The following is a 14,220-nucleotide window of genomic DNA, read 5'->3' as shown; positions in this document are numbered from 1 at the left end:
CTACCATCCCTAGCGACTGGGCCAATTTGGTTGCTTGGGAGACCTGGCAAAAGTTTGTAGGCTTAAAGTAAACCTTTCAAGTGATTGAGGAAAATTAGCTTGCAAAATATGATTAGTAGATTATGTATTTTGAATGCTGTACTATGAATATTTGCCGCACAACAGCCATGCGTGAATGGGGGACTATATGATTTAAAGAATGTTAAGCATAGAAACTGAAGAACATTTTATTGGAAAAAGGGTACATTTTAATCCCAAAAAAATTGAATACAAATGTATGTAATAACAACGTAGAACAAGCTTGGGAATGACATTTGCAGCTGCTGCCTTCACGCAACCTTTGCCATGGGGGTTTTTTTTTTTTTAATCCCTCTGTCAGATGTTTACAAAATGGTTCACAGACTTAAAACTTCATGACAAAGCTTATTGCAAATTAAACTTTAAACACATTTTTCCTCCTGGATCAAAGCAGAATATTTCGGGTGTGTATTTTACACAAACCTATCAACAGTTACATGCCTCAAAATGGGATTTAAGAAGATTGTGCAATACCTCTTGGGAGGTTAATCAATCATACAGCTGATCAGATTTATGATTGAAGTGTCCCCTTTTTATCCTTTCCCACTATTAATGTGGAAACTACCACATTTCTACCACAGAAACTATTCTTTGCCATGGTTGATGGAAAACAGGACGAATTGAGCAAATTAATGAAACAATCCTACAGCACCTCAGTTTTCCACATCCTCTTCCTCTCCTTCATTTTCTCCATCCTGATCATCATCCATGTGCTCATCTTCCTCTTCATCCCTACTTTTGTCATTCTCATCTGTGTCATTCTTCTTTTCCTTGTCCTTGCGTTTCTGCTCACACGCTTCCTTCTTGCCTTTCTGACCTTTCTTGTAAGCTGTTAATAAGTGCAGTGAAATAATTCAGTGCTGGGTCAATATACTTCTCAATAGTTCATCCATATGAAGTACAGGCTATGCACATTAATGAATCTTAAGGTTTTAATGCAGTAAAATTGTTATTTCAGTAATACTTAAAACACAACAGTGGGGAAAATAGAAGGTAAAAAATAGTAATGACAGGAGAAGTGAAGCGTGTAGATTTTGCATGACAACAGCCATTTCCTTAGAATTAAACATTACATCACTTACCTTCAAGTGATGCTCGCAGTGGTTGTAAGAAACGCTCAAACTCCATCTCTTCCATAGCTGCCATCACATCTCCAGCACTGAGTGTCTTCCTTTTTGACTTCATAGCAAAACTGTTAGCACTGATGTCACAAAAAAGGGAAATCATACATGGGCAGGTTGGCAGCATGGATTTTATCCCTCAAAATAAAACTCAACTTGTCATTATGTTGGCTTACTTACCAAGATGTTGCGTAGAGAACGAAAACACTGGCTGCCTGCGATATCGCTCTTCTTGCCTCCTTAGACACGTTTACTCCCTCTGGCAACTAAACAAAAGGAAGACATTACACAATGAAAAAAGCCCAATTTCTTAGTGTTGGCAAATGCCATTTTATTTTACTTACCGTAATTGTCTATGGTTTACATTTCATTTAGATATTTCACCCTATATTTTTAACTATGACATAATTAGTTCACCCTCCTGTTGTTACAAATATATGTAATAAAAATATATATGTTAGGCAGAATGTTCGGGTAGTCACCATTCCCTTTTATAGTATGGAGGAAAAAAAGTGCAATGAAAGACATTTAATGGTGACCTATGGCCTTCGAGTTCCATGAAAACAACAACACGAGGGTGAGTAAATTATGACATAATTGTTATTTTTAGGTGAACTATTACTTTAGGCTACTAATAAAGCATCTATGATGACACTTACTGCCTCTTTGATGATACGCGTTATGACAGCATTGGGAAGATTGAGGTCCTCTGGTCTCTCAGCCATCTCACCGACTACACACTCAATAGAGATAGGACCCTACGATGAAATTTGTTTGTTTGTAAACCAATTTTTGTTAACTAAAACAGAGATGCCAGCGCACGGTGCGATCAAATGTCATTCAGAACTACTGTACTACGCTCCCGCGAAAACTGTTAGCCTAGCCGTCTCACTTTTCTAAGAGTAAAGTCAATGAAGTTTCGATTTAGACGATAAAATAACGTGAAATAACGAATCTCGCTACCTCAAATGTGCATTAGATGTATAGCGGAACGATCAGTCCTCACATCAACTCTAAATGCAACGACAGAACGTGAACAAAAGCTAGTTTATTTTACTGTTTTGCAGCCCGCTTCTTTATCCAAAACCATGCGGTTCACCTCTCACCACTCTGCCCTGACGTCACGAGTGCCGCCAACCAATAGGAAGCGTTTGCGTCCAAAGTCCCTTTCTGTTCTTGCTAAAAATATAAATAAAATAAAAAACCTCGACGCAACGCATAAAACAGAAGGCATTTGTCTCAAGACGTCTATTACCCATGATGTTATTTTCGACTTGACACTGCGTCTAAAAAAGCGGTGCGGTTAAACAAAAGTCTTTTCATATCCGTAGCATTTTATTACTTGTCAACTCAACTCTGGCACACAATTTCCATGACAATTTTTCTTTTTCTTTGATGCATATCAAATGTCTTGAGGTTAGCCTCATATATTAGCTCAGAAAGCACTTAAAATTTAATGTCATGTTGTCTTTTTATAGAGATTTGTGAAGTTTAATTTTTTTTCTATACACTTTAACAGATGACGCAATTCTTATAGGTTGTGAGAAGTTTTTATTATGAATACTTAAGCTTTGAATATCACTGTTTGCATGGGCTTGGTTGCAGTTTGAGTCTGTGAATAGGAGTTTATTTGGGTAGGAGAAACAATAGGGAGCTAATTCAATCCAATATATCATTCTCAAATGTTTGGACACCAGTGTGAAACAGCAATAACAAAATATTTAAAAAAACCTCCAAAGGAAAGCTGTGACATCTTATATGATTCTATAATTACAAGGAATGCAAAATCTGGCAACCATAAATGTAACTGGTCACAGAGCCTGGAGCCTTCTCACTATGGCCAGTTCTCTTTATCAATGGCCAATCAACAAATGCATACATACTAACATTCATGTTAGACTTGAAAGGCATTTATTTTAGGACTGATAAAAAAGGGTAAGATGTTTTATGCATCTGTGGTATCATTCATGGTGGTAGTGTGTTCCATCAACACCAGGGGCCGGTTGCATAAACATAGCCATTAACTTAAGACTGAATCTAACAATTAGTTTGACTAGCTAAAGATGCCACAGAAAGCCTGTTGCATAAAACAAGCTCACAGTTGTCTTTAGTAAGACAGTCTAATTTGCATTGCATTGTGGGAAAAAGAAGACACTGAACAGCTTAAAAAAATGGCCGACAGTGGACGCTCAATACATTTTTTATTCGCTGAGAATATTTGCTTATTAGAGGACTACAGTGCTTCAAAATGTATTTTAATGAACACATTTAGTGATTTAACCCAAATAATTAAAAACACAACATTTTGTTACCATTTTTGAAGTCAAAGTCTTCAACCAAGTCTCAACTCAAGCCCCTTTCAGCCCCCACTGGCTCAGCTGACAGTTATTTTCCAATGGCAAAATGGAATGTAAACAAAAGTTAGCCTGAGGTGTGCGGTCTTACATTTTGGTCTTTAATTAGACTGATCTAAGTTTTTATGCAACTGACTGAAAAAATTAAGACCAACATTTTAGACGACTAACTAGTAAGACTAGTCTAAAACAGTTTTATGCAACCGGTCCCAGGTGTCACTAATAATTCTGACAAGGAGTTTTAATAGCTACAGTGTTAAAATCTCTCTCTCACTTAAAAATCTCAATTGTAGGAGTAGTTGTTTGCACAGTTAAAATAATTTGAAAAATAATGATTATATTTTCTCCCTAAAGGCCTGCAAGGAAAATTATGCATCATAGTAGTCATTCTCCTTGAGTTTAAAAAACACTCTTGCTTTCTTTTTGCAGTAATTTAAGCAAAGTTAATGTGTCACCCCCATAGCAACAGTCCATTTAAGCAGAGAGTTTTGTAAACAAACCAGCAGCAAAAATGTTAACCACCATTTTTCTGCGGGTCTTACTGGGGAAACAAATGTGGGTGGGACTTCTGCCGAAAGTCATTCTAAAGCATTCTTAGATCTGGCTGCAGCAATTTTAGACAGTGTTTAAAGGTAATAAGACATGTTTTGGACAATCCAATCGCAAATGATCAGCCTTAAATATAGTTGTAGATGGGGTGTAAAATGTTTTATGATTGGATCGCAAAAAACACATACAGAGGTAGTCAAAAAACACATTTCATTTGAGATTCAAAACACCGTCCTGATGCACCCCGGATGGCAACGAAGCACTACCTCTTACCATTCAATCACCTGCCGAACAAATGTTAAACGCACATGGATTTAAAAGGAAATAATCGTCCAATCAGAAAACTTGAAAAAGTGATTATACCCAAGTATAAGAACTTCACGGCTCTCCCTCAGTGCGTCTGTCTGATATCAACATGCAGGGTGACAAGATGACAAGCACACACATCTGAAGCTGAACTAACATATGTACTCCAGTAAAACAACCAATCATTTTGCTCAAAAAGTTGCATTTGTGCATAGATCTGTGAGATTTCTAATTCTCCCAAACTGCATCTGGGAGAAACAGCGCGCCGTTTTGTTTGTGAATTCTTTGTCGTTATAACTTTTTTGCAGTTCATTATCGTTAAGTAACACACTAATATAGTGAATGATGTATGTGCTCATGAAATCATACGCACTCTCACACTGTTGTATAAAGTATCCATTTGTCAGACTTAAGTAAAAGTAAAGTTACCTTCATGGAAACTGACTCAAGTAAAAGTTTAAGTAGCTCACGAGAAAATTACTCAAGTAAAAGTATTAAAGTAACTGATATTAAATTTAATTAAGTATCAAAAGTACAAGTAAACTGCATACATTTCGTAACAGTTCATTAAACCCATGGCAACTTATTTCATTGGTGGAGCTAATCATTTACTCACCCTCATGCCATCCCAAATGTGTTTGGCTTTCTTTCATCTGCAGAACACACACAAATAATGTTAGAAGAATATTCCATGACTATAGGTCAATTCAATGCAAGTGAATGGTGGCCAGACATTTCAAGCTACAAAAAGCACATTAATGGAGCATAAAGTTATCCATACTACTACAGTGGTTAAATTCATGTCGTCTGAAGCAATTTATTTAGTTTTGGGTGAGATCAAACCAAATTGTAACTAATTTTCACTGAATATCTTGCCATTGCAATCTCTAGGCATGATCATGATTTCAAGCTTGATTTCAATTTCTCCTGCTTGATGCATGCACAGAGCCCTAGATGGCGCTATAGGAAGTGTAATCAAGCTTGAAATCCTGATCGCCAAGGAGACTGCTGATGTAAAGGTTTAGATATTTTGGTCTATTCTCACCCAAAACCAATTGGATCTGTTCAGAAGACATTGGTTGAAACCACTGTAGTCTTATGGATTACTCTGAAGCTCAAAAAAGCACATCAATGCAGCATAAAAGTTCTGGGCACCATTCACTTACCTTGAATTGACCAACATAACAGCGAAATTCTTCTGAAAAAGCGAGAAACAAAATGAAAGTCATACACATCTTGGATCGAATGAGGGTAAGAAAATTAAATGAACTATCCCTTTAATGGTGCATTCAAGTCAAATCAGAATAATATTATTATTTATGGGATGAGTGTACATTTTCATAAGCGCTGGTAGTTATTCATTCACATCATACCTTGTTTAAATGTAAAATGTAAACACATGTGATTGACTTTTATATGAACTGTTCACCTGGAAAGGCTATAAAAATACAGAAGACAGAACACACAATCTGGTACGCACTTCGCTAGTGATTTTGATTCAGATTCGTGATTCGCAAAACAAATCATTTAGACTGCTTTTTGAATCTTTTTGTTCAGTTCAAAGGAATAAAATTTAAAAGATTAGACTCTTTTGATTCTTTTAATGAATCACATATCACTATCGCCGGTCAGCATGCATTTTTACACGTACAGCTGCTTTTTTTTGCTATGTTCAGTCGCAAAAGTAACGAAAGGGTCTGGAGAAATTTATCATAGTAAAAGTATCCATTTTCTCTTCAAAATGTAGTAAAGTGAAAGTCCAAAGAAATATTTATACTCAAAGTAGAAAAATTTAAAAACTGTACTTAAGTACACTAACAAAGTATTCGTACTTCGTTACTATACACCTCTGTGCTCTCCTCCAAATCCCTACACCGTAACGAAAAAATGTATGGATGTACACCGCAACAACAACTGTGTTTACTTGCTAATGGAAGTAATGCCCACATTTCATGCTAAGCATTACGGGACGTAGGAAAAATGTGGATAGAATGATTAATTTGACTGAACTGAACAATTTTATGTCACATGGAGACAATTCCATGTACATTTCCATGTTATTTCTGTGAAATTATTAAATATATACGCCTGCTTTAGTTGACATTAAAGTAATGTTCTATCATTCAGTTCAAAATAAGATGAAATACATACACTCACTGAGCACATTATTAGTAACACTATGGTCCTAATAAAGTGCCCAACATGGTCTTCTGCTCTTGTAGCCCATCCGCCTCAATGTTCAACATGTGTATTCTGAGATGCTATTCTGCTCACTACACTTGTACAGAGTGGTTATCTGTTTAAGTGTAGACTTAAAATTGCTTCAGAAACCAAATGTACAGTTCATCTACTTGTCTGAAGCAATTTTGAAATATTCAGATGCAAACAGATCTTTTCAACACCAAGCAAAATAATTGCAAAAAGTATGCTGCACCGCTGCCTCAAGACTTGCTCCCAGTACAACTACTGACAATATCAAGCCTTCCCATGGTTTTCCCCTTTTCCTAGTTGTGGCTCCCACTGAGTAGTAGGCATGAAGTCAGCTTTTTCCCTGTTTGTGTGAACACCCTTTGGCTGTCCATGAGCTCCCAAACACTCATTGGACAAAAGTAGCAGCTGTTTCTTAACGGCTTCTTAACCAATAATAATAATAATAATAAATTTTATTTATAATGCACTTTACATTTCAACTAAATCTCAAAGTGCTACAGTAACAAAGAATTTAAACACAGTTCCAGGAGAAATAACACAAAATCAATAAATAGCAATAAAACACCAGATAGATAAAAAATAAAATCATGAAAGTTAAAAGGCCTGGTACAGGCAATAGGTAGAGTTAGAGGAGCGGAGGTTTCGTGTGGCGTTTTGTGGTGTGAGAAGTTCAGTGAGGTAGGCAGGGGCAGTTCCATGTATGCACTGATGGGTATGAATTCTGTGTTGGATGGGCAGCCAGTGTAAGAATTTCAGGACCGGTGTGATATGATCGTATTTGCGCCTCCTCGTCAGGACCCGGGCAGCGCAATTCTGAATATGCTGGAGCTTTTGCAGGCTTCTGCCAGGGATCCCGACGAGGAGGGCATTACAATAGTCCAACCTGGAGGAGACAAAGGCATGGATCAACCTCTCAGCATCCGGTTGGGAGAGTGAAGGGCGGAGTTTGGCAATGTTTTTAAGGTGGAGGAAGGAGACCTTACAGAGGTGGCAGATGTGGGTGTCCAATGCGAGATTTCTCAACAACTAATTTCTCCACATGACGTGTTTGTGTGTGTGTGTGTGTGTGTGTGTGTGTGTGTGTGTGTGTGTGTAGTGGGTGGGGTTTTAAAGGAATGGAGATGAAAGGGTATTTTTTAAGGGTGATGCCTATTTGTTGCAATTGCTTTTAAACATTTGATCATGCCTTCATTTAGAAGTCTTTAAGAGTCTCAGAAAATGTGTAATGGGAAAATTGCACATTCAGTATAAGCCATTTTAGAATATGTCTATTCCACTATAAAACGCATTGGAAAAGTATAAGACAAGTGTATAAAATCCTTGGGTAGTGGATGAAAACAGTTGAGCAGAACCAAACATAATGTATGTAGGCAGGGCCAGCCCAAGCCTTTATGGGGCCCTAAGCAGAATTAGATTTGGGGGCCCCTCGGTGCCGCCAATATGATTGAATATTGTCAATGCTTGATTATTCGCACACTATAAATCTAACACACTCCTTATCAATTTTATTAGTTATAGCTGTGTTGCTTACAACATACCAATGTCTGCCTGGCATGATTTTACCCTTCTATGGTTTTAATTGTAACAGTAGCACACCTATATGTACCCAATCTTGTTATCCCTCTGTTACCAGTTTTGTGTACTTCCTAGAGAACAATTTGCAGCAGAAGATGTAGACTGCATAATTTCTTTTTGAATAAGTGAGCAGCCCCACTTACATTATTTCCCCATTAATTTATTTTCTGTAGTGGTAGTTGAAGCTTCGGCCATCAGGTTTTTCAGGGAATGTGAAATTTTCCTTTATAGGCAGTGGCCGTCTGCTTACCAGATCAGACCTTTCTGAGTCGGACAGGATAGATGACCACTCAGCTGGGTCAACTGGAGGAGCTGCTGATCCATGGTGTAGGCTGGAAGTTGCTAAGGGGGTAGATGTGACATCGATCCCAATGACCACAGAAGTAGAAGGACCTATAAGGAAATTACATTAATAATTTTAATTAGAAATATTAATCTCAGGATATTCTACAGTAAACTGAGCAAATACAAAGGCTGCTATGCTATTAACTTGCCACATCCACTGAGGTTGAAACAGACATGGAAGGAACAGTAGGATCAGTGGATGCACGTGCTGTAAGTGCTCCCACCTGCAGAGGATGGACCTGATCAAAGATGAAAATAATAATAATAAAAGCTAGCCATGTTAGATGTCATATTAGAAGGTAATGCAACTGTCTGTCAAAAACAAAAAACAAAAAGGTCTCACAAAAGGCATGGTTTATCCATATAAATATATTGATCTGGGATTGTTGAAAAATCATCATCAGCTGTAGCACTGGCACTTGGGGCAAGTGGCGTTGGTTGTGCCCCACCTCCAAAATATTTAAACAGTGCTCCTAGGGAAGTTTCAGAAGAGTACTTATTTGACAGAACAGAATGTTATTTCAAATCAAATCAAATCAAATCACTTTATTTTCACACTACTCTGTACACAAGTGCAACAGTAGGTGAAAGTCTTGTGTGCAGTTCCGAATAACATAGCAGTACCAATTACAATAAACAACATATTTACACAACACAATTTACATAACAAATGTACACATACACAACACAATATACAATGTACAGTAAACAATACACACAATATAGAATACACATACAATAAAAAAAAAAAAAATAGAGTATATAAAAATATATATACAGTCAGTAGTTGAATTGGGGAGAATATATTTGACAGTCCAGTGTGTGGTACAAGATGATGATTAATAAAGTGCAGTGCTGATTGTTGATCGTGAGAGATCAAGTGTTCAGAAGTCTGATTGCTTGGGGGAAGAATCTGTCATGTAATCGGCTGGTGCGGGTCCTGATGCTGCGATACCGCCTGCCTGATGGTAGCAGTGAGAGCAGCCCATGACTCGGGTGGCTGGAGTCTCTGATGGTCCTCCGAGCTTTTTTCACACACTGTCTGTTATATATGTGCTGGAGGGAGGGAAGCTCACCTCCGATGATGTTACTGGCAGTTCGCACCACCCTTTTGCAGGTCTTTGCGGTTGTGGGCGGTGCTATTGCCGTACCAGGCGGTGATGCAGCCAGTCAGGATACTCTCTACAGTGCTGGTGTAAAACAGTGTGAGGATGTGCTGGTTCATTCCAAACTTCCTCAGCCGTCTCAGGAAGAAGAGGCACTGGTGAGCCTTCTTCACAACGGTCTCAGTGTGGACGGACCATGTGAGTTCCTCAGTGATGTGGACACCGAGGAACTTGAAACTGCTGACTCTCTCCACCGGTGCTCCATTAATGGTGATGGGCTGTGTTCTCTGTCTTTCTTCCTGAAGTCCACTACAAGCTCCTTGGTCTTACTGACGTTGAGGGAGAGGTTGTGCTCCTGACACCAGCGTGTCAGAGTGTGCACCTCCTCTCTGTAGGCTGTTTCATCATTGTCAACACAAATAATTTTACACAGCAGCAAGTCATCTGTACTCCTAAAACAACAACTCTTAATATTTAACTAGCTAACTGAGACATAATGATATTGGAATATAATAGCAAAGACCCCAAAATGGTAGACTAATGTAAATAATATTAGGTTGTTATCAGTACCAAGTTTATGGAACAGAAGCTTATTCTTATTACAAAAAAATATATACCCAGGAAAGTTATTTTTACACAGAAGACAAAATCTTTCATCTAAAACTAGCAAAGTAATATGTCGTACTATAATATATTAAGATGTCAAGGCTATTTACGGATGTTTAATCAAACTTTCCTAAAAAAGAAGATGTGCTACATGTTAACTAACTAGCCAGCTAATGTTAGATCGTAACATAGCCTAGCTACTTAACATACCTTTATCATGCAGTTTTTTTCTCTTCCTCTGTTTTCTTCTTTTTCCTTTTCTCTGCACCAGAGGATATGTCCTTTTTTGTGACATTGCTGTTTTGCTGTCTGAATGTGCTTGCATCCTGCAGCCCGTTAACATAATATTGGGTGTAATATTGCGATTTTGTATAATTACCATTGCCCATTGACAGTATAATCACAAAAAAAAAACAAGCTGACATTTCATGTGCTCTTGGGGGCCCCCTGGAGGCCACCTGGGCCCTAAGCAGCCGCTTAGTTCGCTTATGCCTTGGGCCAGCTCTGTATGTAGGCCAATCATTTAATGTCTTCAAAAACTATTATCTACTGAGCTCCTTGAAAGTTTTTCTTGTAAAGTGTGCTTTAATAAATTCACTGCGGATACACGTGTCAGACCCCTTTTCAGCTCGTTTTTCTATACATTTTCACCTTTCAGGATAAGAAATCTGAGGTGCCTATTCTCATTAATTTTCTCTCAAGGTTAATCTGAGAAAAGTCTGAATAGAAACAGGAAGGTTCATCCATCAGTCAACTCCAATTTATGTCCTCAGGAAAGGCCACAACAAACATAATACATAAATACTGCCGCCTTCTGCTTGAAGACATAAGACTGACATGCATCTCTCATAAGGTCAAGAAAAGGTATTGTGGTTGATATGTAATTCATTTCGTGAGGCAACCAACTTGCTTCAATGGCATTCTCTCCTCCACCATACTAAGGCGGGATTTGCAAATTCTACGCTCCAAGTTACATAATCTCCTCTTCAAAGATGCAATAGAGAGTGTTTTTCCGGCAGGCGAAAGACATAAAGGCTTTTACAGACATTATTTTCTAATCACCAAATGGAGTGATTGGTTTCAACCAATTCTGGAATTGAGATCATTGACACTCAGGAAGTCTGTGTTCAAGATGCTGACTCAGAGACAAATTCTGAATCATGTCTGCCATCTGGATTGGTTTTGATCAATCGACCCAAAAGATGCATACTTATACAGACTGCTCCTCGACATAGGCCGTACAAGAGATTCGCTTTCGATGGGGCTACATTCCAGTTCAAAGTTCTTCCCTTCACCTTGTTTCTGGCTCCTTGCACATTAAAGAAATGTGTTAATGCGGCACTCACTCCACTGAAGCTGAGAGGCGTCCACATACTGAATTACCTCAACGATTGGCTAATGATAGCTCAATCAGAGGCACAGGCGTACAAGCACAGGGACCAGTTGCTCGTGCATTTCGAGCAGTTATGCCTCAGGGTCAGTTGGACAAAGAGCATATTGGTGCCCAGTTAGCAAGTTTCCTTCCTAGGCATGGAACCCGACTTGGTAGCTATGTTGGCACATCTGAACGATGAATGCATTCAGTCCATTTTCTTACATATGATGAGGTTCCAGTAGGGACAACCCTGCCATTGCCTCAGTTCCAGCAAGCACTGGGTTTGATGGCTGCTGTCAACCTTTGTGCTTGTTCCGGATGAGACCTTTCCAGTGTTGGCTCAGCCTGAGGGTTCCTCAAAATGCAAGTAAAAATGCCCCCAAAATTCAAAATGTGAGGGCAAAAAATGATATAGTACTTAATATTCTATTATAGTCCTAGTTATACATATTATGGTATAAAATATGAATTAATGTTAATTAAATTCTTATAATAAGAGGTAATAGGTTGTAAATCTTGAAAACATCTTTGTGTTTATTAATGTATTAAATGAAATATTTGAAAAGGTTTTTTGTGTTTATGTTTGTCTAAGCTAGTCTTTTCAGAAGGGTAGATGGTTCAGGCATCCTACATTTTGCAAATCTTTATAGAATCTGTAAATAGAGGATGTATGAGAGGTACATCTGCATACTTGTAACACAAGTTATAATTTATAGGTGTGGTAATTCTCCCTCTTGATTCTCTGTTATTCTTCTGGAAATGCTCAAAGTTGAATCTCCTGTCTTAAAAACTGTTTACATTCTTTTATTATTAATTACATTGATCAACCAAAACAATGTCTGCAAGCTGCATACACCATGCACCATCAACAGTTACATCAACTTTGCCTCTAATCTGCCCTTAAGCAGGGTCCTCGTCTTCACCCTTGCATCTATTGCACTTCATATCTACTGCACACCTGGAGATCTTGTCTTTCATAGAGGACAGTTTTTGTTGTTGAAGGCTTTGGCAGTGTGGGAGTGGAGGAGGGTGGTAATGCTCTCCCTATGACTGTCAGCACCACCATTTTGAGTGGGTGAAGGAACTCACAGTGAATGAATAACAAGCCCTCAAAGCTCACATCATTGATGAGAAGTAAATGTCTGAATGTCCTCATTGAGATACACCTGAGGTTAAGGGGCCATTCACTGCAATGCAAAGGACTTAATCAGATGTGAAGTTAGTTGCCCCAGATCATTAAGACACTGGCCTTTAATATTTTTATCCCTGAAATGCTATGCAGTAAGCTAACACATTCCCTCCCGAGCTAGGACACAACTGATAAACATTATGCGTATGCAGCAACTGTCGAATAAAACAAATATCTCACCACATGAAAGTTTTCAAACTGCAATTAAACAACATCAAATGAGCAAGAGTGCTGTTTTACTAGCAAGGCTGTGATTCAGCCACAGGCACGAGACTGCAAGTAGTAAAAGCTGTTAAGATATTCAGTACAACAGCATCACTGCAAGACCTAATATGGCCAGTTGTTTTGTCTAATTTTGCTCTGCTATAGAAAATTGGTCCAAATGAAGCTAAACAGAATCAACTGTTTCCGGAGTGATACAAACAAAGAGTTCCCCGTTGTGTCGAATGAAGTTACACTAGGGGTCTTTCTTGAAGGCCTTGGTTACATCTGAACTTGAGAAAAGGCCAAAGAGAAATTGGCAGACAGAATTTGCATGTCCCTCCCCCGGACATATGGAGATAAAAGGAGGGAAATAATTTCTCAATGCGAGAAATTAACCATGGCAACGTTTCCTTCCTAAAAAGGAACGCCACTCCAGATTTGGGGATGGAAGCGGTTTTGCCGGGTAAATCCCCACAAACCACCTGCCCCCCGTCCCGGCTCTAGAGGTTGTTTTTCGGGCCCGGCACCGCTCACAGCCATGCCACCCCCCGGTTCCTTTCTTCTCAGAGGAGCACGATGAGCTGATGAGGTCGTGGAGGGCACCTTTCACTACCCGCATCCGACCTCCTCGCTCGTCCGCTCTCACTACCCTCAACTGCGGGGTGGACCACGGGTACTCTGAGGACCCCCAGGTGGACAGAGCGGTTGCGATCCAACTGTGTCCGGAAAATGCCGCCACCTGGCAGGATCGCCCGGTGCTCCTCTCCAAGGCTTTTATGATGACGACATAACTGACCGCCAAAGCCTACAGCGTCACCGGACAGGCCACCTCTGCTCTGCATGCCATGATCCTCCTGCAAGTACACCAGGCTAAGGCACTCAGAGATCTGCATTTGGGTAGTTCTGACCCCGACGTGCTGCAGGAACTAAGCCCACTGGGTCGTCGACACCATCGCCTTGGCCTATCAGACCCAGACCATGCCCGCCCCTTTGTGGGTTCGAGCACACTCGACGAGAAGTGTGACATCCTCGTGGGAACTGGCCAACGACACCTCCCTAGCAGACAACTGAAGAGTGGCGGGCTGGGCAACACCCAATACCTTTACGAGATTCTACAACCTCAGGGTTGAGTCGTTTTCGTCCCGTATTCTCTCAAGTCCGAGCAAGTAGAACTCAGGAATACATAACGACTGACCGGGTG

At 39.5% G+C, this 14,220-nt stretch overlaps 1 protein-coding gene across 2 annotated transcripts; it reads right to left on the bottom strand.

The window, feature by feature from the left end:
* Positions 1-212: 212 nt before the first annotated feature.
* pole3 (polymerase (DNA directed), epsilon 3 (p17 subunit)) lies at positions 213-2,308 on the bottom strand. 2 transcript variants are annotated; one of them, XM_052108748.1, is made up of 5 exons: positions 2,163-2,308; positions 1,859-1,957; positions 1,380-1,465; positions 1,161-1,279; positions 213-907 (listed from the first exon to the last, which is right to left on the bottom strand). In XM_052108748.1, the coding sequence occupies exons 2-5, from the start codon at positions 1,922-1,924 to the stop codon at positions 732-734; spliced, it is 447 nt and encodes a 148-aa protein (XP_051964708.1). In that variant the 5' UTR covers positions 1,925-1,957; positions 2,163-2,308; the 3' UTR covers positions 213-731. The 2 variants fall into 2 exon arrangements, with proteins under 2 accessions (XP_051964708.1, XP_051964702.1); XM_052108742.1 differs by having other exon boundaries at positions 1,859-2,308.
* Between the last annotated feature and the right edge of the window lie 11,912 nt (positions 2,309-14,220).

The sequence above is a fragment of the Xyrauchen texanus genome, chromosome 3 (genome assembly GCF_025860055.1).
Source record: "Xyrauchen texanus isolate HMW12.3.18 chromosome 3, RBS_HiC_50CHRs, whole genome shotgun sequence".
NCBI classification, from domain to species: domain Eukaryota; kingdom Metazoa; phylum Chordata; class Actinopteri; order Cypriniformes; family Catostomidae; genus Xyrauchen; species Xyrauchen texanus.
Note: the sequence above shows the minus strand (reverse complement) of the source record. Positions and strands in the feature narration are given on the sequence as shown.

Coding starts and splice junctions, on each gene's coding strand:
- pole3 (XM_052108742.1), bottom strand. CDS start 1,924: ATGGCTGAGAGACCAGAGGACCTCAATCTTCCCAATGCTGTCATAACG. Junction 1,466..1,858: donor CGCGTATCATCAAAGAGGCA/GTAAGTGTCATC, acceptor CCTTTTGTTTAG/TTGCCAGAGGGAGTAAACGT. Junction 1,280..1,379: donor GTTCTCTACGCAACATCTTG/GTAAGTAAGCCA, acceptor TTGTGACATCAG/TGCTAACAGTTTTGCTATGA.